Below are 23,917 nucleotides of genomic sequence, written 5' to 3'. Positions count from 1 at the left end.
ACATATGTATATAGATTTGTATATACACAAAATACTTCTGGAAAAATAACAAGAAACTGAAAACATTAGTTGCCTTGGGAATCTGGGTGACTGGAGGACAGAAGTAGGAGGAAATCTTCACGGAAATCCCTTTTGTGTATTTTTTAGCTATATGAATAAACCATCCATTCAAAATACTCAAAAGAATTTTAGGAAGGGAGGAGAAATTATGTATATGCATAGACAAGTCACCTAAAAAATTATACATCTTAATGCTAACAATGCTTATTCTGAGTAATTCAATTGCAAGCGATTTTTTTTATGGTCATCTTTTTAAATATCTATGTAATTTGGACCTCAGAATTAAACTGCATGGATTCTTCACATCATTTTAATGCCTAACATAAGTATACACCAACATAAGTATATGCCGCATTTCTATTAAAGCAATCCCCTGTTGTTGAACATTTATGTCGTTTCCAGATTTTCATTTTAAACAATGTTGCAGTGGACATTCTTTTACAGAACTCTTTGTGAATGATCCATGTTTGTGTCTTTAGAACAGATTCCTAAAAGGTGGTTTGCTGAATCCAAGAAATGCAAAATCCTAAGGCTTTTGGCACTTATTTCTAAACGGCTCTTCTGAAAGATAGCATAGAACTCATTTACACTGTTGCTAGCTGAACATGACACTGCCAACTTCATACCTTCCCCAGCAAGGGATCTCGTCATTTGTTTTCATTTTGGCCAACCTGATGGGTAAAACTGTTTTAATGCTGTTGTTTTAATTTGCATTAAAATTTTTTTTAAGTAGGTAAAATTTCCCCTCACATATTTATTGGCCATTTGTATTTCTTATGAATAAAAGCTAACAAAAGAAAAATAAAATATTTTTTAGTGGGACAAAAAAGAATGTTTGGGAGGATAGGGTTATGCTTAATTTTTTTTTTTCCTTTTTGCTTGTCAACGTTCTCAGATTAAAAGCTGCTTTTAGAAATATCGAATCTGAAATGCTTATGTAAGTCTGCAGGCCGACTGCTATGTTCTACCCCACTGTATACCTCTGTGTCAGGGCTTTTCCCCACATCGTATTGCCTGCCCTGAGTCTTGTCCAGTCGCAGAAATTGACTGGGGGTAATTATATCGCCACTTGTGATTCTCACACGGTGGGATTGACATAGGCAGGAGAAGTCTTAAAAGCTAATTGTAGTTTGCTGAATTATTCTAACTAACAATAGGATGTTGTACCCTTGTACACGAGCTGGGGGAGTCATTTGTGTTAGGATGGTTTTACCTTAATCTGCTTTTCAAATGGCGCTGAGTCAGATGTCTTGACATAGCCGCACAGTCCATCTGGTGTACAGACGGTCATCATTAATCCAGCAGTTATCTGCATCGTGTATATGAGTTCAAACATCAAACAAATCAAACTCTTTTGATGTCCTTCTCAGTCAGTCTTTAGTTTCAAAAATATTCTCTGCAGTGCTGAGTATAAAAGCAAAATTGCTCCATGTCCTCCTGCTCCTCCCCCCACTGCACACTCACACGGTTTTAAGGAAACTAAAACACTCAGCTGCTTCAAAGGACACTTGGTTTGGGATGACTGTCTTTCTCTCGTATCCTCTCGGGCATGTGTAACATACAAGGGCGTGTGTAACGTACATGCAGCCGTGTGTCCACACTGTGTGGTCTGAGGTGCCTGACGAGAAGCAGTCTCCATTTGGAGGCTTTCCTGGTGCCTACCAGGGCTGCAGAGAGCTGCTTTTTAAGGGCAGTGTTTCAATAGCTAACTCGAACTTTCAGGAAGGTGCTTCGTAGGAAGGAAGAGCAACAGCAGGCCCATTTAATTTTCTCACTGGTAACGTTGTGAGGCAGGTAAGCGTGATTTGCTTTTTATAGATCAAGTAACTGAGACCCAGGCCTATTTAGGGAGGAGACAGGATTTTTAGATTCCAAATCTCCTGCTTTTTCTCACCATATCATACTAGGTGTCCTGTAGAACAATTGTTAAGTGAATGAATTTCATGTTAACTTTCAAAGATCATAGTCAATAGATAAAAATAGACAGATGAAAGTCCATGGCACATTTAACGCCATCCCCCTCCCCCTGAATCATGGACGTGACCACAAAAGAAAGACTTCAAAAGCTCCAAGAAAGGAGAGAGATAGTACGGCGTACTCTGATTATGATGCAATGGGAATAGAAAGAAAAAGCAAGATGGCAATTTTAAAAACCTTATCCACTTGCAAATTATTAAATACACTCCTTGATAACCCTGGGGTCAAAAAAGAAACCAAAGAGGAAGTTAAAGTTACTGGGAAAGAAATGAAAAAAGAACATTTTGTTGTTAAAACACCTAAGCACAGTGAAAGCTGTACTCAGAGGAAATGTTTTATTCTTTATTAAGGAATTAAAAAAATAGGGCCGCTTATTACTCAGCTTAGGAAATAAAGAAGAACAAAATAAAGCTAAAAAACTAGTAAAAGGGAGTTAATTAATAAAGATAAGAGCTGAAATTAAAGGGATAGAAGAATAGATAAGTAAATCCAAAAGCTAGTTCTTTGGAAAGACCAATAAAATAGATAAATCCTTGCAAGCCCACTTAAGGAAAAACAAGATAGCAAAAGAATACAAGACGAAGAAAAAGAAAAGAAAAAGCAAAACAATAGATATAAGGTAAATTGAAATCATTTTGAGATTTGTATAAACAAACCTGTGGTAAGAGGTTTGAAAACCAGCAAAAAAGGATGATTCCTTAGCAAAATATAAATGATCAAAATTGACTCCAAGGAGCAGTGGAAACCCTGACAATACCAATGACCTTAGAAGAGACTAGAAAGGTAATTAAAGAGTTACCATTGAAAAAGACTCCAGAACCAGATGGTTACAGAAGTAACCTTTAAAGAACAGATAGTAACAATATTATTTAAACGATTCCAACTGAATTAAGAAAAACTTAGTGAAGACAAGTATTGTACTAGCCATAGTGCTAATCCTAAAATAGTGGGGGCATACATGAGTATGAATTCATGCATCATAACTCATGGTATAATGGAGAAGTAAGTCACAGGTTCTAACCATAATACAAAGCTGAGTATGCGTGGTACTACTGTCGTGGTTCAGGCAATGCCGAGGGAGCGTGGCCCAGAGACACATGGGACCTTTTAGAAGGTGATATTTAAGCCATCTTTAGAATATCCTCCTTGGAGACTAGGTGTGAACAGACATTTATTAACTCATCTAAACATTATTTATAACCTATTGACATTTTTGATTTGTGCATCATCTTGAAACTAATGAGGTTCATGTCTTTATATGCTGTGTAAATTTATATACCAGGAGGCAGGGCAGTGAAGTGGCAAGTAGCAGGGGCTCTGGGGTCAGACTGCCTGGATTTGATTCCTGATTATACCATTTATTAGCTGTGTGCCCTTGAGGAAGCTATGTTACCTTTCTGTACTTCACTTTCTCGTCCGGAAAACAGCAATAATAATAGTACCTACCTCAAAGCGTTGTTGTGAGGATTAAGTATGTAAATATACATAAATTGCTTAGAGTAGTGTTTGACACAAAGTAAGCCCTCAAGAAGCTGCTGCTGCTATTTATAATTATCACAATCATCTTTATTACTTTTGAGAGTATGGGCTTTGAGTCAGACTTAGCTTTTTCATGAACACGCTGTATAACCTTGGGAAGTTACTGAATTTATTTATTTATTTTTTGTGGTAAAATATAGATAACATAAAATTTGCCATTTTAACCATTTTTTTCTTTTTGGAGGAAGATTAGCCCTGAGCTAACATCTGCTGCCAATCTTCCTCTTTTTGCTGAGGAAGACTGGCCTGGAGCTAACATCGGTGCCCATCTTCCTCTGCTTTATATGTGGGACGCCTGCCACAGCATGGCTTGACAAGCAGTGCCACATCCGCATCTGGGATCCAAACCGGCAAACCCCTGGCCACCGAAGCGGAACGTGTGACCTTAACTGCTGTGCCGCCAGGCCGGCCCCATTTTCACCATTTTTAAGTGTACAATTCAATTACATTAAATTAAATCTTCGTGAGACATTACTGTGCAACCATCACCACGATCCATCTCCAGAACTTTGTCATCATCCCAAACTGAAATTCTACTCATTAAATAGTAACTTAAGTAAACTTATTTTAAACATCATCTTTCTTCACCTCTGTTAAGGTGGGCACACTTAGAGCTAGGTTGCTAGAATTAAATGTGGTAGAAATAACAAAGCCCAAAACACCTTATAGGGTCTCAGTATTTTTGCCCTTTGGTTCCAGCCCCATGGATACACCTTCAAAACCCCAAGTGGGCAGGAGAAGATCTTTCACAGCCACATTGGTGGCCCTCTACATTCCCATGCTCCCTGCCTTCACCTCCCCCTCAGTGGTTTTTTTTTTCCTTGATATCTTGTTTTGTGAACATGAACAGCATATGCAATGTGTTAACTCTTTTTAGATGCCAAGAATGTGCTAGGTGCTATTCGTGAGAGCTCACTTGCCCATTAGATTTATTGTATAAATTAGGCCAAATGCTAACTTGGAAAGAGGAAACCGGTATCCATGGAAAATTTATTATTTTGAATATACTTTTAAAAAAATGTTCCTTGAAGATGAAATGTGGTTTCCACTTGAGCATGATTACAAAGTCGAGAATCTAGAGTTATTTGAAGACAATCTTTTCTCCACACCTTTTTCGAATTACATAGAAAAAATTTGGAATAGTGAAGGCGGCCCTGACTTGGGTTAAGAACCTGATAAACTTGAAAGAATGAAAGGAGTGGTGGTGATGTTTTCACCAGATTTCTCATTTTTGCTTCGAATTCCTGCTCCACATACCTCGTCTTCCTTTTCACATACGTTTTAATATCAGCAGCATTTTAAGTGAACTTTTCTCCAGCCAAAAATGTTAAATACTAAACTTACTTCAGGCCATGGTCTATGTTGATGAGTGCGAAGGTTGATTTTGGTTTTTTACTTTGTGGTATTTCCTTTCTTGCTGGCTTTTTCACCTTCTCGGTAGAGAGGTTGTGACCTCTAAAATATGATAGGGGTAATGGTATTTAGATCTATCGTATGGCTCCTGCTTTGCACACTTATTTGCCTTCTAAAAGCCTGTTTCTTTTTCTAATGTCATCCACATGTCTGACCTAAACTATGAAGTACTTTGTTCCTGAGGTCACCCCTAACTAGTAAATCGTCGTTTTAACTTGCAGCCCTATAAAGACAAGGGTGAAGTGTACCTTCTTGTGAAGCTTGAAGGATGCAGAGATGAACCAGAGTCTGGCTGTTTGACTCTGGTTAGCCTGGCATGGCTTCGGGGTTGGCACTGCCAGTGTAGGAACCTATTGGAGGTTGTAACCAAAGGTTGACAGTTGCAGGTTATGGGCCACAACCTAAGTGTGACGACTATTTCCCTCCTATTAGTGTACGATGTGAGAGTATAAACCGTGTTTCAGTAGTTGATCTGGCTCAGCCTTTCTTAAATTGTTTCGTGAGATATTAAAAGGTGTATGATGGAAAAAGGATTCTGAAGTCCGGTAAGTTTGGGAAATGCTGAGTTAAAATGAAGAGTTTCCTAGCAAGGAATTTCTCAGAACTGTTAGTCTAGCCATTGTGAACTCTAAGTACAGGGTATGTTATGCAGCTTTTTTCAAATTGTATTTGATCCAGAGCCCCCTAAGACATATACTCTAGAACAAGGATTCTTAAAGTAGGGTGATGAAGAACAAGTTTGATTGTTGTTGGTTTGGTTTGCACTTTTATTATGGTAAAACATAAAAAATATAAAATTTACTATTTTAACCATTTATAGATGTACAATTCAGTGGCGTTAAGTACATTAACAATGTTGTTGCAATCATCATCCCTATCCATTCTCAGGACTTTTTCATCATCCCGAAATGAAATTCTGTACCCAATACATAGTAACTCCCCCTTCCTCGGAACCCCGTGCCCCTAGAAAACCTCCGTCCTGCTTTCTGTCTCTACTTGCCTATTCTAAGTACCTCATATAAGTGGAATCATACAGTATTTGTCCTTTTATGTCTGGCTTATTTCATTTAGCAGTGTCTTCAAGGTTCATCCACACTGCAGCACATGTCAGAATTCCCTCCTTTTTAAGGTTGAATAATATTCCATTTGTATGGATAGTCCACATTTTCTGTATCATTCATGTGTTGATGATAGATGGTTTGGTTTGTTTCCACCTTTTGGCTGTTGGGAGTATGAAAATTGGTGTATAAGTATCTCTTTGAGTTCCTGCTCTCAGTTCTTTGGGGTATATACTTAGAAGTAGAATTGCTAGATCATATTGTACTTCTGTGTTTCGCTTTTTGAGGAACTGCCAAACTCTTTTCCACAGAAGCTAAACCATTTAAGATTCCCACCAGCAATGCTCAAGGGTTCTAGTTTCTCCACATCCTTGCCAAAATTGCTATTTTTCATGTTTTTTCTCTCAAATAGCCATTCTACTTGGTATAAAATGGTGTCTCATTGTAGTTTTGATTTGCATTTTGTTGTTGTTTTTGTTTTTTTACTTTCTAATTCAATTTGGGCTATGTGATTTTAGTGCAATTAACTACACAGTTCATACAATATGCAGGTTGGACAACATCCAAATGGTGTAGTCCCTGTTCAATGAGATGCGTCCATTGATTACACACTTGGATGTGGTTAGAATACCAAATTGTTATAACAGTCTCTAAATACTCATTTTTAATTCTGTGTTTATCGCATCATGGACCAGTACCAAACCCATAGGAGTGCATGGACCATAGTTTGACTGTCACTGCTCTGAGAAATGCTAACGGTATATATTAATGTGAAATATATGAGCATTGTTTAGTGACACATGATAGATGGTTTAAGCAGTTTTATTCTAACATAACTAAAAGCTATTTTTCATTCAATTCGCAAAATGCAATTAGTGACTTATGCTGGAAAACAGTCTGGCAACATAACATAATAGCATTTATGTTGAGTTTTAGGGTTAGTCTGAGTAGTTTGGGGAATAGTATGGTAATTTTTTTTGGAGGGATAGAGGCCTTAGAATCTAGACAGTTTTCCCAATAGGCTGGAATGCCCGTTCTCCTGAGAGAGCACTGTTGTATTGACCCTCAAGTAGGCTTGAATGTCGAGTCCCTGAGAGGAGAAGCTGTAGATGGTCATGAATCTGGAATCCAGAAAGAGAGAGAAATCAAAGTGCTGGTGCTTTGGGGGGTGAGCACTCTATTTCAATAATCCCCTGAGAGAAGAAAAGCTAGGCGCTGACTTCTGTATTGGCGATGAATTGTGCTTGAAAAAGCTCTTCCAAGAGAGTTAGTTAAGTAATTATGCTTGCTTCATTTTGTGGTTAGTCCTCTTTGGCATCAGTCCTGTTAACTTTGAGAAACTGAGGCAGCATTACAGCTAAATATGTAGAGTCTTTCAAAAGAACACCTTTAAAGGAAAATTAAATTGGATCACTTATATTTAGAATGCTAAAAATGGTAGTAGTAATTCTGTATTCTACTGTATAAGGAGTTTGAGAGAAAAAGCCACATCTGGCCCACTTTTGTGAAGGAAGCCAATGTTGCTAGTTTTGTCTGCCTTGGGCCCCCTTCCTAGGGAATCGCATTCTCCTTGTTTTGGAAGCTGTTCTGACCCCTACTCTGCCCCCCCCCATTAAGTAAAATGATTCATGATGTCTTGTACCCCATCCCATTAGTCACTGTGGGAGACAACCTCACCCTAGGCAGGCCAATAAGGGTCCCTTCCTTTTCCTGGGATTTTTTTGAATTGTGAGTGAAGAAGAGAGTTAGTCCTTTCAGGGGGTGACAAGCTTCATGTATGAAACTTGGGAGCTGGGGGATCCATGTGGAGGAAACCTGCATGCAGCAAAAGCAAATAAGCCAGCATGCAGCGCGAGCAGACAAGAAGTGAAGCAATTCCAGGTTCCAGATACCAAAGACCCTGGTTTCCAGTTGTTTCAAAGGGTCAGCTGCATCCCCACCCCCCTGTGGCTGGGTTGTCCTGCGCTCTGTAATCCAATATATGCCTATTTCCTTCTGCGGTTCTCACTTGCAAGTCAGAGTCTCAACTCTCACCATGACCCCTTCCTGCCCAAAGCACTTAGCACATTGACTTTCATACAATAAGTATGCGATAAATATTTTTGAATAAATTAAAAAATTGAACAAAAATTAATATAGCGTAACCTCTGGCTGTTTGATTTTCATTCTGATGCAGACTCACATTTTTCTCCCATTGCTGAAAAAATGTTAACAAGTTGTTTTCAAATGCCTTAAAATATCCAACTTTCATTCCTTTTTTTAAAAAAGTTTTTAGGTGTGGAACTTGGGGTGGGTGAAGTGAAGGGACTTAACTCTTGGGGGCTAATGCCGTCTATCTATTGATGGAGAAGAAGGTAAAGGCACGGCAGAGGAGGCTGGTAAAGACTTCTGCAAGGATTGGGAGAGGGGCTGACCAGGGATTCCCAGAAGGATTGCCGAGTGGATCCAAGGGGCCCACTGAGGTGGGAGCTTATAAATTTGTAGCAGTTCCAGACCTAATAACAGCATGAATATTTCCAGTAGCATCAGGAGCAGAGTGTTAGAGATTTAGGATAATCAGTAAATAATACTCTGCTCTTCCTTTCCCAGCTGAGACATAAACAGAGGAGTTAGATAGAGATCAAAATATCAGCTTTACTTCTCATGAAACAAATAGGAGAGCATGGGTTTAGAGCTGCAGCCAAGTGGCTTTGCTAATCCTCACTCCTGAATTAAACAAATTTATCCACCCATTCCTGGCACAGCTGGATAACCACAGGCCTCCCCCACAGAGAGAGGCCCCTTAACTCATGGTAGAGACAGACAGGATGCATGTGTCCTACAGACAAGCTATCTTCCATGGAGAGGAAATCCAGTTGGCTGAGCTGAGCATGCCCCATTCCTTCTCGCAAACCAACCTAGGGGAGAAAGAGTGAGGGGCCAGGAGCATTCTTCCTCCATGTAGAAACATGAGGATTGGGCATACCTGATCCTTCCTCAAGTAGAGACAAGAGATAGTTGGGTTAGCCTCCAGGGTCATTTCCAAGGCTAACTGTTCCACCTGTGCTATTTTCCTTTTCCTAGTCCCTGCTCCCCATTAGAAAGACAGAGAGGTGGGGATGTTGAAGATGCAGGCAGTGTAGTAGTTGCATAGTCACATTGGACTACACTGGATCCTAAAGGAAATAAGGCAATGAGGGGAGAGGGAAATGGACTGAGAGAAAAGGACAGAGTCTGAAAATGAAAGAGCAGGTGTTATGGGAGAGAAGGAATGAGAAACCTGGGAGGAGAGAGACTAAGGCCACAGATTCCACAGGGCAGGTGTGGGTGATGAGTATGATCCTGAAATGGAATGTCTAAATAAAAATTATTGGAATTGAAGCCGTCAAAGAAGTGTAAAGCCAGGTTGTTGAACTGGTTACCCATGTAGAATTCAAAGTCACCTAGAATGTTGACTGTATTAAGTGATGAGCCTGGTGCCAGAGTCCTCCATGATCGTGACAGAAATAATGAGTAGGATGGAACATCATCATGGTGAAGAACTGATGGCTCAAACCTCAAATGAAATGAGGATTGCTCACGAGGGTGATAACATCAGTGGTCTGGGAGGGGCCGGGGGCTCCAGAACAAGCAGGGCACTGTTTCTCCTCACCTGCAGCCTTCCTCTGACCCATCACACCTTGTCTCATAATCTCTTCTCTGCTGAACTTCCCAAAAGTGTCTCTTATCCATTGTTTTTATTCTACACTGACTTCTTAACTTTCTACAATCTGGTTTTTACTCTGTCATTCCACTGAAATTCTCCCACAAGTCAGTAGTATCCTTCTAATCAGAAAATCCATTCGTTGATGACTTAATAATTTTCATCCTAATAGAAATAAGTATCATAATGGAAAACGTTTATTATGCCAAACACTGTTCTATTCTAAGCACTTTATATATATTTTTATACTTAACCCCATGTGATAGCCCTGTGATATTATGAATATCCTCATTTTTAAGGTCATTCACTCATTCATCCATTCCATGGCATATTTATTGAATGTTTACTTATTACATGCCAGAGATTGTTCTAGATAATATCTAGGTAACATCTGGGTAAGAAAACAGCAGTGCACAGGCCCTGCCAGGGACCTACCTGGCATAGTTGAGGACCAGAAAGGAGTTGTGCCTGGCTGCAAGGAGAGGGAGTGATGGAGATGGAGTCAGAGGTAGTGGGCAGCAGATCTTGCGGGGCCTTGTAGGCCATTATAAAGATTTGGGCTTTTAGAACAGAAAACTGAGGCAGACACCACGTAAGCAACTTGCTCAAGGTTAGTCAGCCAGTAAGTGGAAGAGCTGAGATCCTAGATGTGATGTTGCAGCATCTGGCGCTGGACACATGGTGCTCCCTGAACAGTGCTCTCATTTGGCTTCCCTGGAAGTCTTGTCTGGTTCTCCTTCTGCTCTCATTTGCTTCTCCTCAGGCACAAGTAGCTCCCCTCCTCTCACCATCCTTTGAATGTAGGCGTTCTTGACGGTACTGTTTTAGACTCGCTTGTTCTGTCTAAACTATCCTGGGCAATATCATACTCTCCCCTACTTCTGCTTTATGCACATCCTGCTGTCTTCCAAACCTGCGTATTCTGCCCGGGCCTCACTTCTGAGCTCCAGACCCAAAGATAAGCTCCCGATGAGCTGTGGCTCTTTGAATATAGACTGTTCCAAACTTAATATTTCCATTCCTCACAAATCTCCCCTTCCTCCATTCCTTAAGATGATCTCGATGGCTAAGAACCTCAGCATCACCACAAACCCCTCCTTTCCTTCGTCATCTACTCCCAAATCCGCCCAACGGCCAAGCCAATGAGGAGTGCTTGCAGCCTCTCCCTTTTTTCAGCTCTTACTGCTTCTGGGTGAGTTCACGCTTTCCACATCTCTCCCTGAGCTCTTGTAGTAATCTCCTAAATGACCCCTCTCCTCTACTCGGTGGATCTCTCCCACTGCCACACTACATATTCTCCTAAAATAAAGGTCAAATCCCAGGATTCCTTCTGTCCTCATCAACTGGCCTTGATTCCCCACTGCCTAGAGAATAGTCCAGATGCTAGGGAGGCCTCTCACAACTCCTCAAGCTTACTTTTTTGTAACGTTCTTGCCCTCCTCAGCCTTTCATTCCCTCTGTGCAACCTGCTGTGCTTCTCCTCATTTCCCATCTGTAAACTTCTTTCTTCTTCTTCAAGCAGCCACCCAGCTGCCTCTTTCTGGGTCAAACCTCCCCAGAACTCCCCCAGGCAGAATAGGCTGCTCTTTCCTCTCAATGGAAGGCCTGGTATTCTCATTAAGTGCTCCCGGCAAATATAAATGCATTGCAAGTCTGGCGAGAGCTGATCGTTGCTGGGCATCGGCCAGTTCCCTGAGCTTGGCTGGAACCCGTACAGGCTGGGACAGCAGCCGTGAACACAGGGCAGGTACAGGAAATCCCCAAATTCTAGTAATTGTGGGGTAAGTTCCTGGAGAAATTTTGGCAATGTATTTCTTAAATTCAAAATTTCATAAATGCATTTCTGTTAAAGGGAGTTTGATTCAAATATAGAAAAGCTAACAAAAACCGTATTAAAAAAAAAAAGCCTTATAGGTAGGACAGAAAAGTAGCATTAGTGTTAGCTATTGATTTTCCAAGCAGACCTGGGTCTTCTCTCATATCCTTGCAAATCTTTCTGAGATACCATGATTCCTTATTAAGATTTTAAGGCAAATATTTATGTTAGAAAATGTATTAAATTAATAAATTCACCAGAGGTAATTCTAGTTTACATCTTGATATTTCCACCTAGTCTTTTAATTTGTAGAAACTGAAAGTTGTGTGCATGCTTTCTATATATTATATTGTAAATACCTGGCAGTGTGTGGTTCACTTGAAACCCATTACTTTCAAGTGAAGATGAGCATTACTTTCCTCTTCTGTGAACTCCAAATCCACCATCATGTTTCCCTTTGCCTCCTGGCTGGAAAGGAAATACAGCCAAGGAGACTGGTCAGAGGGAGAGGGCTTCTCAGTACCTGTCTGGTTTCCCTAGAGAACCAGTAAACGCTGGATGCCCTCCTCAGAGAAAGTTGCACGCTGCTCCGCAGTGGATCAAGGGAAGAGAAAAACCCCTTTCCAGTTGGACATGACAGCTAGAGAAAGGAAAAGGTAGCCGGTAGGCCCTTGCTTGCCTTCTGAAGACTAGAAGGAGAGAAGGGCCTGCGTGAGGCTGTGGTGTGCCTCAGGGGGCTACACTGGAATGAGCTGCTGGCCCACCCTTCTCCCCTCTCACTCCTGCCCCTCCCTCCCATGGTACTGCCTTGGGCTAAGGAAGCCTACTCTATGGCCTCTGAAATCCTGGATCAGACTACAGCCAAGAGGGACTTTTGCCTGACATTTGTGAATGTTTCCCACTGAAATGTTTTTAGCTCTGTGGTTAGGTTCGATATATAATCAGTAGTCTCCTTCAGGTACATTTTGGATTAAGTAGGCTTTTCTGACCTGAACTGGGAACCATCACACAAGGATTATTTCTGTGGGATAATTACAAATGATGACTTATGAGCAGCTATCTCATAAAGGAACTTTTGCTACATAGCTTGTGCCTAAGTTTGAGGCTGCCTGTATAAAAGTGCCAAGTTGCCAGTTAATAACAGTAACTAAACAACAAGAGCAGGAACCACTTTGGTTTTTTTTACCGTCTCCCATGTAACTGGCAAGGGCTCTAAATATACACTGTGTCTGTTTTTCACGGATGGGTAAACTGTTCTGTATCTCACCTTTTCTGGTCCCTTGACCTGAGTTGACAAGAATATCATAATAATAACTTCTATATAATGAGTGCTCAGAAGGTGCCAGACACTGGGCTGAATGTGCTTAACATATATTTTCTGTAATTCTGACATCCCTGTAAGGTTGATGGCATTCCCCCAGCTTACAAATTAGAAATTCAACGATCAGAAGCGTTAGGAGCTATGCCCAAGGCCACATAGCGAATAAATGATGAGGCTATGATTCTGACTGGAGTCCTTCTGCCTCGAAGGCTATTATGCTATGTTCCTTGATACATTTGTTCTTCTCTCATTTTCATTGTCTTATTTGAAGTCAGAGCTCTGTTTATGTATATCTTGAACAAATCTAGCTAATTTGATGGATAATGAAAATTAATCCGCAGATAAGATACTTTTGTTGTAAGTCATTATTTCATCTACTAGAATGTCAGCTCCATGAGGATAGGCAATTTTGTTGTTTTTGTCATTGTTGTAAGTACCTACAATATAGTACTTGTTTTAAATATTCAATGAGTACCTACTATGTGCCGGGACACTGCTACATTGTGGAAGTGGAGATCGTCCTGGACCATCCTTTCATCTTGCCTTTGAAGTGAGAAGGGAAGGGAGCAAAGTATAAGGCCTTCTTCAGAGAAGAGGCCTGGGCAAGGCCGGAAAGCTCGGGCCCCAATCGGGGCCCCTGCGGAATGTTTTCATACTCAGGGCAGGCCCACAAATTAACGAAATGGGAAACCATGGAGCCAAGAACAAGGAGGAGTTAATGCATGGTAGTTACAAAAAAAAAAAGCAGTGTAAATGTATATATTAATATTAGTCTAGCACAAAATGGACTCTTTGAGGAACTTTATGTTATGCATCTGTGTTGAATGGAGACTCACGTTACAGTACTTTCCAGTTTGGCAGAAATGGTAACTTTCCATCAGTAGCACTTGAGCATTCACTTCAGTGGCTTTGCAATAGTTGTCTCTAAGGTGATGGTTATTTTTTCCCTGTATTCTATGAAATTGGTTTTGCCAGTGAAGTGACAACCCTATGTAGTTGAATACAGTTTTACAAATTTAGAAACCTTTTCTCCAAACTTTTTTGGGAAAAATTTTAAATGTACAGAAAAGTGCAAAGAATGGCGTAGTGAATACCTGAATGCCCTTCACTTAGAACAGGAGTGGCAGACTACAGCCTGTGGGCCAAAGCCAACCCAATGCCTGCTTTGTAAAGAAAGTGTGTAGGAAGACAGACACTCCCATTCATTAGGTACTGTTTGGCTACAATGACAGAGTTGAGTCATTTTGACAGAGACCACCTTAGGCCCACAAGGCTGTATTTACTATCTGTCTCTTTATAGAACAAGTTTGCCAACTGGATTCACTAGTTGTTAATATTTTCCCATATTTGTTTTGTCTCTCTCTCCACAACCGGCAGACATTCTCTCTCTCGCACATGCATGCACATATACACACACAATTTTTTTTCCTGAACAATGTGAAAATATGTTACAGACATTATGATAACTTGTCCCTAAATAATTCATACGTTCACTTAAAAATAAAAGCATTCTCTCATATAATCGCAATATCATCGTCATCCTATCTAAGAAAATTAACACTCATTCAGTGTTATCATCCAACATCTAGGATCCAATCAAAGGTCATACATTGCATTTGGTCATCATGTCTCTTTAATGTCCAATTTTTGTTTTTTCCTGACATTGACTTTTTTGAAGAGCCCTTTAAAAACTTCTTTTGAACTCTTTCTAAGTCTTAATGGGTTTGTAATACTACTTTAGTTAGAACTAAATATAATGGTCACTGTTGTAAATCAGTGTCTCCCACATCTTCTCCTCGGGACTGAGACGCTGCTTGGCTTCTGAAGTTAAAACACTAAGATGAGAGTTTTGCTTGGAATTATAAATATGCAGAAATCTCAGCAAGAAGAGTCAGGCAGATGGGAACTTGCAGGATGCATTTTATGTAATTAAAGGCACAGGCCTTCCCTCACTCTACCTACTGTTAGCTCTTGGCTGGGGGCTTCTTCCTTCTGGCTTTTCTCCTGACTGGGGTCTGGCTCCCCTCCAGCATCATTAGGTTGCAACAAGGAGCTGGAAGGAGACCTGCAGTTATTTAAATCTCCCAGCCCAAGTGGTTCAGCCTGGTGGCAACACAACGCTTTTGTGTTTGCAGTCTGTGTGCTGATTATAGTGTCATGCTCAAGGGCACATCTGCGAATGCAAACGAGAAGAGCACCTCCTGGCCTTTCTTGAGAATCTGGGTCACGTGCCTCTTATGGGACTACATGGTGGTCACAGGACCGGTTCTTTTACTGTGGTCCCAAGTGATTCCTGGAGAGTGCCAGGACCCATCCTTTGCTTTCCTCTGGGCAGGAAGCCCTCAGAGCTCACAGGCCGACTGGAAAGATGGTCGCATGCCCTAGAAAAGGCTCACCTGGACATCTGTACTAGTTGCTGTCTTTGGTTTGGGGTTGCCTTATTAACGAGTTTAAAGGCTTGTTTACTATTCCCCAAATATGGAATTGCAGGTGAGGGATGCACACTTTTTTGAATGTGTTGCCTTCAAGACTGATCAAGGGCTAGAGCCAGTGGTGCCTTTGAGAGTCTCAGAGACGAGTAATCACAGAGGGTATGTGTGTATGTCTATTTGTGTGCTGGTGGGAGGAAGGAAGGAAAGAAGGAAAAAATCACAAAGAAAGAGAAAAGGCAAGAAAAAAAAGAATTAAAAGTGAGATTTCAGGAAGGCAGAATAGGAATAAGACAGCTAGAAACTTGGAGAGGTGGGAAAGGAATTGGCTCCTTTCAGACCTAGATCTTTCACACCTGGAGAAACCTCTTTTCCTCCTGCTGTGTGGAGTTAATTGGGAAGCAGACTTGTAGCTGGGTGACTGAGTTTGGAACCTAACCTCTCTGTGCCTCAACTGCTCATCTGAAAGTGGAGGCAATAACAGTACTTGCTGCCTATGGCTGTTTTGAGAATAAAAGAGATCGCTTATGTACATGCTTAGAACAGACCAGGCACGTGGTGAATGCTCCATGAATGTAAGCTACGAATGTTTAGTGTATATTTCAAAACATCCCACATAATTCACCAAAATAGTCTTCTGATATCTAAAGCCTTCAATGATCTTTAACCTACTTTCTTGATTTAAGAATAGTAAAGTTAAAAAAAACAAAACTTTTTTAAAAAGAATTCAGTAGTAGCTTTAAGTTGATTCTCATATTGGCAATATATTTTCCCAGCAAAACCTTACTGTAGCAATTTTTATTTCAATATGCACTCATAAATATGCTAATAGTAATAAATTAGGTACTGACTTTTGTTCTTTCCTTTCTTCTCTACTTTTTTCTAATCAATTATTTGTATGTAAACAAACCAAACAAACACCCATATGTGCTCCTCACATTAGGACTGCTTCTTCCACTGACAGGGAGGAAAGCGAAGTTCCAAGGAGAAGGGGCCCTTGGTGTTGCTGTCTCTGGGAAGTGGTGTGGCCTGATTTTGAGGCCTGGGTACTAAGACAAGTTTTGTGAGGCTAGAATAGATCTGGAAGCTAGTAGGACCACCATGATTGGCATAGCTAAGTTCAGTGTTAAATAGATATGTTTGAGTGATAAAATTAAGTGAAAAAAGGGGCTGGCCCCGTGGCCGAGTGGTTAAGTTCGCGTGCTCCGCTGCAGGCGGCCCAGTGTTTCGTTAGTTCGAATCCTGGGCGCGGACATGGTACTGCTCATCAGACCACGCTGAGGCAGCGTCCCACATGCCACAACTAGAAGAACCCACAACGAAGAATACACAACTGTGTACCGGGGGGCTTTGGGGAGAAAAAGGAAAAAATAAAATCTTTAAAAAAAAAAAAATTAAGTGAAAAAAGGATTGGAAATGAATCTAAAACATCTATTTCAAACAACTGAAATGTTGGGACAAAAATAACTTTTTAAAAGGAAAGATATTATATTTAAATTTAGTAACAGGATGATCAACATGCAAGCAGAAAATCTGGGTCCTGTCAAAAGAACTCAATATATTTTCACCCCTTTTTTCTTCCCTTGCTTTCCTTTTCTTTTTCCCCTTGGACAAAGTTATTGATGAAAAATGTGTTGCCGAGAAAGCAGAAAACTGTAAAACTCTGCAGGTTGGAGGGAAAATATAAAAACTCCAAGGAGAAATTTGATAATTTAAAAACATGCAAAGTAGTTGCAGGAGAGATTGACGAGGGTGACTTCAGACTATGACCAGCTCATTGTCAGTCAACAAGAGGTCTTGTTGATGATGCAGGTCTTGTGAATGATGGCACATCTTACCCACTGAAAAAATCAGGGATACAGGAAAGACACAGGAAAGAAAACTTTCTAGGTTGGGCCACCCACTAGTGAGGGGGAAAAGTGAGGTCATAATATCTCCTCCTTGGTTTCCCTGTCTCCTTTCTTGTTCTTCTTACGTCCTTCCTGCACACTGTCCACCTCTGCCCAACAATCTACTTCTACCCCCAGCAATCTACTCTCCTTCAGAGTGGGCGTCATTTCTCAGATGACAGCCCCTCTGTGACTTTCATGGCCTGCCTTCCATGGCCTTCAAGGCCCTCTGTGATCAGCCCCTGACTCCATAGCATCGTCTTCTTTTGGTGCTGACCTTAGATTTGATGCTTGAGTTCCTCACATATGCCATGTTGTTTTGCACCTCCATCCTTTGCTGACTGTGTTACCTTGAGCAAGATGCTTAATTGTTCTGGGGACCGGCCCCGCCGCCGAGTGGTTAAGTTCGTGCGCGCTCCGCTTCAGAGGCTCAGGGTTTCGCCAGTTCGGATCCCAGGCTCAGACATGGCACCGCTCGTCAGGCCATGCTGAGGCCACGTCTCACATAGCACAACCAGAGGCACTCACAACTAGACTATACAACCATGTACTTGGGGGCTTTGGGGAGAAGACAAAAAGAAGAAGATTGGTAACAGTTGTTAGCTCAGGTGCCAATCTTTAAAAAAAAAGATGCTTAATTGTTCTGTGCCTCAGATGCTCATCTCTGACATGAGGATAATAGTAGTACCTACCTCGTAAGATTGTGCAGGGATTACATGAGTTAATATATGTAAAGCTCTCGGAAGAATTCTTGACATATAATAAGGACTACATCAAAATTTATTGCTATTGCTCTTGTTGTTTTGAGCTTGGGTATATTAATTTTTTATTGCCGCATAAAAAATTACTATAAATTTAGTGTCATAAGTCAACACCCAGTTAATAACCCTAGTTTCTATAGATCAGAGTCCAGACATGGCATGACTGAGTTCTCTGTAGGGTCTCACAGGGCTGAAGTCAAGGTGTTGGTGGGGGTTGAGGCTCTGTTTGAGCTTCCTCCAAGCCTCTTCCAAGTCACATGGTTGTTGACTGACTGCATCTCCTTGTAGCTATAGAATTCATGGCCATCAGGAACTCTGACTTCACCTTCTTTTAAAAACTCTCCTGATGAGGTCAGGCCCAGTCTTTCTTTTGATTCCCTCAAAGCCAACTGGTTAGTGACAAAATCACAGAGTGATATCCTATCACATTCACAGGTTTCACTCTCACTCAAGGGGAGCAGATTATACAGGGTGTCTACACTGGAGGTGGGGTGGGATTCTTGGGAGTCATCTTAGAATCCTGCCTACATACTGGGTGACTGGGGAATATTCTGCTTTCTATTTGCTTGGTTGAATTGTACTTGAGTGAATATAAGATTTAGTTGCCACCACCACCATCATTTCAGACTTTTGTAACATCTTTCTTATGGCATTTGGATGGATTCACATTGATCAGCCTTTGTCTTCCCTTTCCTGTAGTTTTCACTAACTGATGGGGCCAGTTAGCATGTTGGAAGTCTTTTAGGAAGAAGAAAATTAGAGACTTGTAACTGATAAACCCACTGACTAATATCCTGGAGTTCCAAAAGGGTGACCCACAATTTGCAATCTCTGTCAGAGCCATTTGTTTGTTCTTAACAGCTCCCAGCAGATGAAGACCATAACCTTCCTTAATTGTCAGTGGTGCCTGCTACTCTGCCAGCTCGAAGTAAATTTGTACCTGCTAGGGAAATCTTCTACTCTGAGGAGAGTCTTTTGCATTATTTTCAAAGAGTTTCCTTGCTCCTTTTTTTTCCTGTTCCAATTAAATCTAGAATTTTCTTCCCATTTAATTCAACTTAGAGGCTATAATACAAAGAGATATTATCAGTCAAAACCCACTGATAAAGAATGTATTTTAGGAGATCAGTTAAAAAGAAAAACTTGTTGAAGTTGACACTTGGGTAGTAAAACCTCTTTTTTAAATAGTGATTTTGAACTAAATTCTAGGTAATAAGACATGGACAAAACTTTGAAGCAATGGAGAATACCTGGTTTATGAGTACTATTTCCCTAAAATTGCTAAGTTCTGCTTTAAGTGGCATTTAACCTGCAGTTGTATACAAATGTGTGAAGGTAAAGAGGAGAAAATGGGTTTGGCACAGCTGTGGGTTTAGAAGTTTGAAGTGTCTGTTTACTCCAGCATTTCCTAACAAAGTATGATTTTATTATGCAAGAAGCCACGATTTAGACTTGACTATCACTGCCTTGATGACTGACATCCCTCCACTAATTTGAACTATTAAAGAAGAGGGGCTGGTTCATAAAGATAATATAAAATAATATAGACCTGGATTTCTTTTCTTCCCTTCAGGACAATATCATCTTATTCTTGAGAGGCTGTAAAGAGCTCGGTCTTAAAGAATCTCAACTTTTTGACCCGAGTGACCTACAGGATACGTCCAACAGAGTAACAATCAAGTAAGTAATGCACAATTTATGTTTAAGGGAAGCCCATTTATGGTTTGATTTGCAGTTTTGTGATGATGTTGTAAGGTTTAAGAGGCAGAGAATTGGGCATGCCTAATAAAACAAAAATGTGAAGGTAAAAAATCTAACTTTCAAAACAGGATACATTGGCCTTCCCGCTATGTATAGCTTTCATTCTGCTCAAATATAATTTTTTGAAATGTAAAAATCATGCATATAGAGTTAGAATTTTCAAGAGAAGAAGGAAAATGTTAAGTGAAACTTAAGGGAGGAAGAAGCAAGAGAGAAGTATTCAGAGAATCTATTTGTCTTCGACAAAAAGCTTTTATTAGCTCCAGTTGGGCATTTGAATAGGCTTTTGGAAGACTACAAACTTGGTAAACAGATCTGTACTCTGTTTATTATGCAAAGAAGGTAATAGATTATGGAGAAATCTCTTCTTCATTTACATTTGTAACTGTTTTCTCATATATGTCAGTGATCAAGTTCTTCGAAGATGGATCATTGGCCATTAGGCTATTGTTGACTGTATCTACTCACTGAGCCATGTTTGAGGCTAAAGAATTCTTGGGAAAGAATGTAATAGTAAGAGGAAAGGCAATGTGCTTCTCTGTAAAGAAATAGCTCGTGACCAGGGTAATGAGAAGAAAAGTCCTTATGAGATGGTAGAGGTAACTTTCCTGCAGTTTAGAAGTTCTTTAGATTCTACCAATTGCATATAAAAGTTTTTCCAATTTAGTCAAACAGTATTTGGCATGAATATGCCTTAACAGTAAGATTAATTACATAGATAGGGTCTGTAGATTGGCTATACTTCTTTTTTTGATTACTTTTGGGTCATTTTATCATGGAAGAACAAAAAGAAAAGGGAGAGAAGCCAAAATTCAGATCTGTTAATTTGATACCATTTGACAATATTGACTTAAAAAATGATGGAGAAATATAATTTGGAAAAAACTGGGACTACTGAATGAAATCAAATTAGTTTATATTGGATTTTATGGCTCATGACTGGAAATAAGGGAGAGTTGGCCATGATCATATACAATCACTTCTCTGTTGTCAGTGTGCCATTCTTTAATATTTCTCATGAAAAAATTTTAGTTAAGAGCAAAAAATAATGGATTAAAAATTATGATATTTGACTATGGAAGCCAGCCGAAACCTCGTTTTAGCCATCACATGCTCCATTTATGACTGTACCTAAATCAATCCTCTGTAAATCATTGTTCATTTTAGGAAATTGTTGCAAGTTCTGCCTCATCTCACATTCGTAGTTCCTTCTTGGTGACAAGTGACCAGAAACAATAGTAACTGTGTGACATCATGTTAATTAGTCACACATACATTGCTTGGAGGGTGAAGGAAAGTTCACTTTGATAGTGTTGGCAGCTGCATTCATTGTTTTTTAGAGTTACTTTAAATCAATATGTTACTAAACTAGGAGAATGCTGAGACTGATTAGTTTTAGAAATTCAGATTCATATCACCTTTATTGCTTATCTACAAAAAACGAGGCTTCAGGAAGTCAGGGGTCCAGCCCTAGATCTGCAACTCCTTAGATCTGTAACCCTAGGCAAGTTCCTTTGCTGCATTAGGCTCTATCTCTTCATCTATAAAATGGACTGTTCTCACAGGTCACTCTTGCGCAGCGCAGATCTGAGAAGATGGCTCCACCAACTTCTAAAGAAAGGGACTTTAATTCAAAGGCAGGGAAAGCAACCTAAAAGGGAAAATGTCACTTAGATGGCACACAGACATAGCCACTTTCCAATTACTGGACCATCTTCCCTACTCCTATTCTTTTCTCTGTCCTTTTTCTTTACCTTTCTCTCCACTTCCTTTTGCATCTCTTTCTCTTTCCTATGCTTCCCTTCTCTTCTTTATCTTGTCTTTCCATCTGTCTCCGTTTTTTCATTTCTTCTTCTCATTTTCTTCCCCTTTTTTTGTTTTTCCTTGAATTGAGCATTATAATTTTATTTAGGCAATACTTTTCCATCACCTTCCCCTATGACTCTATCATTTTTCCTTTATTTACTCAGCAAATATTTACTGAGCAGCTATTATGTATCAGAGACTTTCCGGTTACTAGAGAACCAGAATGAACAAGACAGCCAACATCCCCTGTTCACATGGAACTTACACCCAGTGTCAAGAAATGAGAAATAAATGAGTAAATAAAAAAGATAATTGCAGAGAATGATAATTGCTGAGAAGAAAATAAATGATGTGAAAGAAAGTGACCGTCACAATATATGTATATATCAAATCATGATGTGTCCCTTAAATTTATACAATGTTATGTGTCAATTATATCTCAATAAAACTGGAAAAAAAGAAAGAAAGATAGTGACAGTCCAGAGGTGGTCAAGAATAGCCTCTCTGAAGACGTGGCATTTCAGCTGAGGGCTGAGACATGAAAGGGAAGCAAGAACCAGCCATGCGAAGATCTGTAGGGCAGTGAAGCCAGAGGAAGAGCAAGTAGAAAGGCTGGGGAAGAGCAAAAAACCTGACTTTTAAAAAGAATAATAAAAGTAGCCGGTGTGGTAGAAGGATAATGACCAAGGCTGTGTGTGGTGGGAGGGGTGGTCCAGAGGCTGCAGGATGTTGAACTTGGAACAATTATGGAGGAAAATTTTTATTTTAAAATTATGCCATAAATTAATTTATGGTACTTAGAAAATCATTTCTAGTTTTAGTGAGGAGTAGGGCATAGAATGAGCTCTTTGCTTCCCAACTTTTCAGTATATGATGCTAGTTTAATCCAGCAGTGTATAGGGGACATTTGTAACATATGTAGATTTTATAGCTGTGGTAGCTTAAAGTGGAACTGCTGTATTTCTCTGCTTTCCCCTCTGAGAGTTGAGCAGAACATTAGCAGAGATGGAGAACACCCCGTTGACATCAATTAATGGTGTAAGCAATAAGGTGTAGGGGTAGGTCCCACAGAGGAAATTTTGATGCTTTTCTGAAATTGTCTTTTAAAAAATATTCTTTAGGTTAGCTTTCCTTGTAGGTAATTTTTCTTACTTTTTCTTGAGAAGTAACTTGAGTAGACTAAAAAGAAAAAAAAAGGAAAAACCTGCAAATGATTACTGTGTGTGTAATTTAATGAACTCTACCTGGTAATAGATGCCAGACAACCTTGATGGCAAATGAAACCTAATTCAGAAGGGCCTGCAACAAGGATCATTCCAGGTAATCGAAGCAAGTGGAGGAAATCCAGGAAAGGCTTTGGATTGCTCCCGAGTATATCTCTGAAAAATTTGGGAGCATTTTCGTATAATTGGTGGTTATGTGGAAGTCACTCAACGAAGGTTTTGTGAGCTCCTACTGTGTGCCAGGCATGATTTTTTTAGAACTGGGTCACGGTTTTAGTCAATGAACTTATATTGTCAATGCAGAAAAAGGTCCTGTCCCTGTTTTTCATAAAAATTTCAAATCTTTTATAGATTTTTTTAAATTAAAATAATTCTAGCAAACATCTAAGCAGATAATGACATTATTTTTTCTGTTAAAAAGGGCAAAGCATGGAAACTTTCTGTTAATCAAATCCAAATTGGGGGCCGGCCTGGTGGCGCAGTGGTTAAGTGCGCACGGTCCGCTTCTCGGAGACCCGGGGTTCACCGGTTCGGATCCCGGGTGTGGACATGGCACTGCTTGGCAAGGCATGCTGTGGCAGGCGTGCCACGTATAAAGTAGAGGAAGATGGGCACGGATGTTAGCTCAGGGCTAGTCTTCCTCAGCAAAAAGAGGAGGATTGGCAGTAGTTAACTCAAGGCTAATCTTCCTCAAAAAAATAAAATAAATAAATCCAAATTGGACCAAGGCTTCGTTCAGTCCAAGTCCCTGTCGCTGGGTTTATCTCCTTAGTGTATATTGCATTTTCTATTCCTTCAAATCTCAATGGACTTAAAATTGTGCACTTATTCATTAATATGTGCTCTGGGTCAGAATATGCGGCAATGAAGTAATTGGGGTCTAAATACTTGAAGGAGTTCTTGAGTGGTTCATATAATAGAGTTACATTCTCCTTCCTCCTCCCCCGCCCCAAAAAAAGTTACTGTGGAAAAAAGAAATGCAGTGTTTGTTTTTCCTAGTATTTGTTTGTTGATGTGTTAAAGAAACTGAAATAATTGGAGAAATTTTTATATTTCACTGTATGAATATTTAGAAAGTACCACCAGCTAGCTTTTTTTGTTTATCACTTGAAACTAAATATTTATGTGTTTTTAAGAATGCATGTGTGTATATTCCAACATAACATGCATATTTTTCTGCTT

General features: G+C 40.0%; 1 protein-coding gene across 15 annotated transcripts in view; it reads left to right on the top strand.

The window, feature by feature from the left end:
• LIMCH1 (LIM and calponin homology domains 1) overlaps positions 1 to 23,917 on the top strand; it is a 312,143-nt gene that overhangs the window by 192,324 nt on the left and 95,902 nt on the right. For all 15 annotated transcript variants that reach the window (XM_044767755.2, XM_044767751.2, XM_044767754.2 and 12 more), the window contains one exon: positions 19,519 to 19,625. In XM_044767755.2, the coding sequence (XP_044623690.1) occupies positions 19,519 to 19,625 (107 nt within the window). The remainder of the gene's footprint in view (positions 1 to 19,518; positions 19,626 to 23,917) is intronic.

This window comes from Equus asinus, chromosome 3 (genome assembly GCF_041296235.1).
Source record: "Equus asinus isolate D_3611 breed Donkey chromosome 3, EquAss-T2T_v2, whole genome shotgun sequence".
NCBI classification, from domain to species: Eukaryota; Metazoa; Chordata; class Mammalia; order Perissodactyla; family Equidae; genus Equus; species Equus asinus.
The sequence above is the reverse complement of the archived record's forward strand: the minus strand, read 5'-3'. Positions and strand labels throughout refer to the sequence as shown.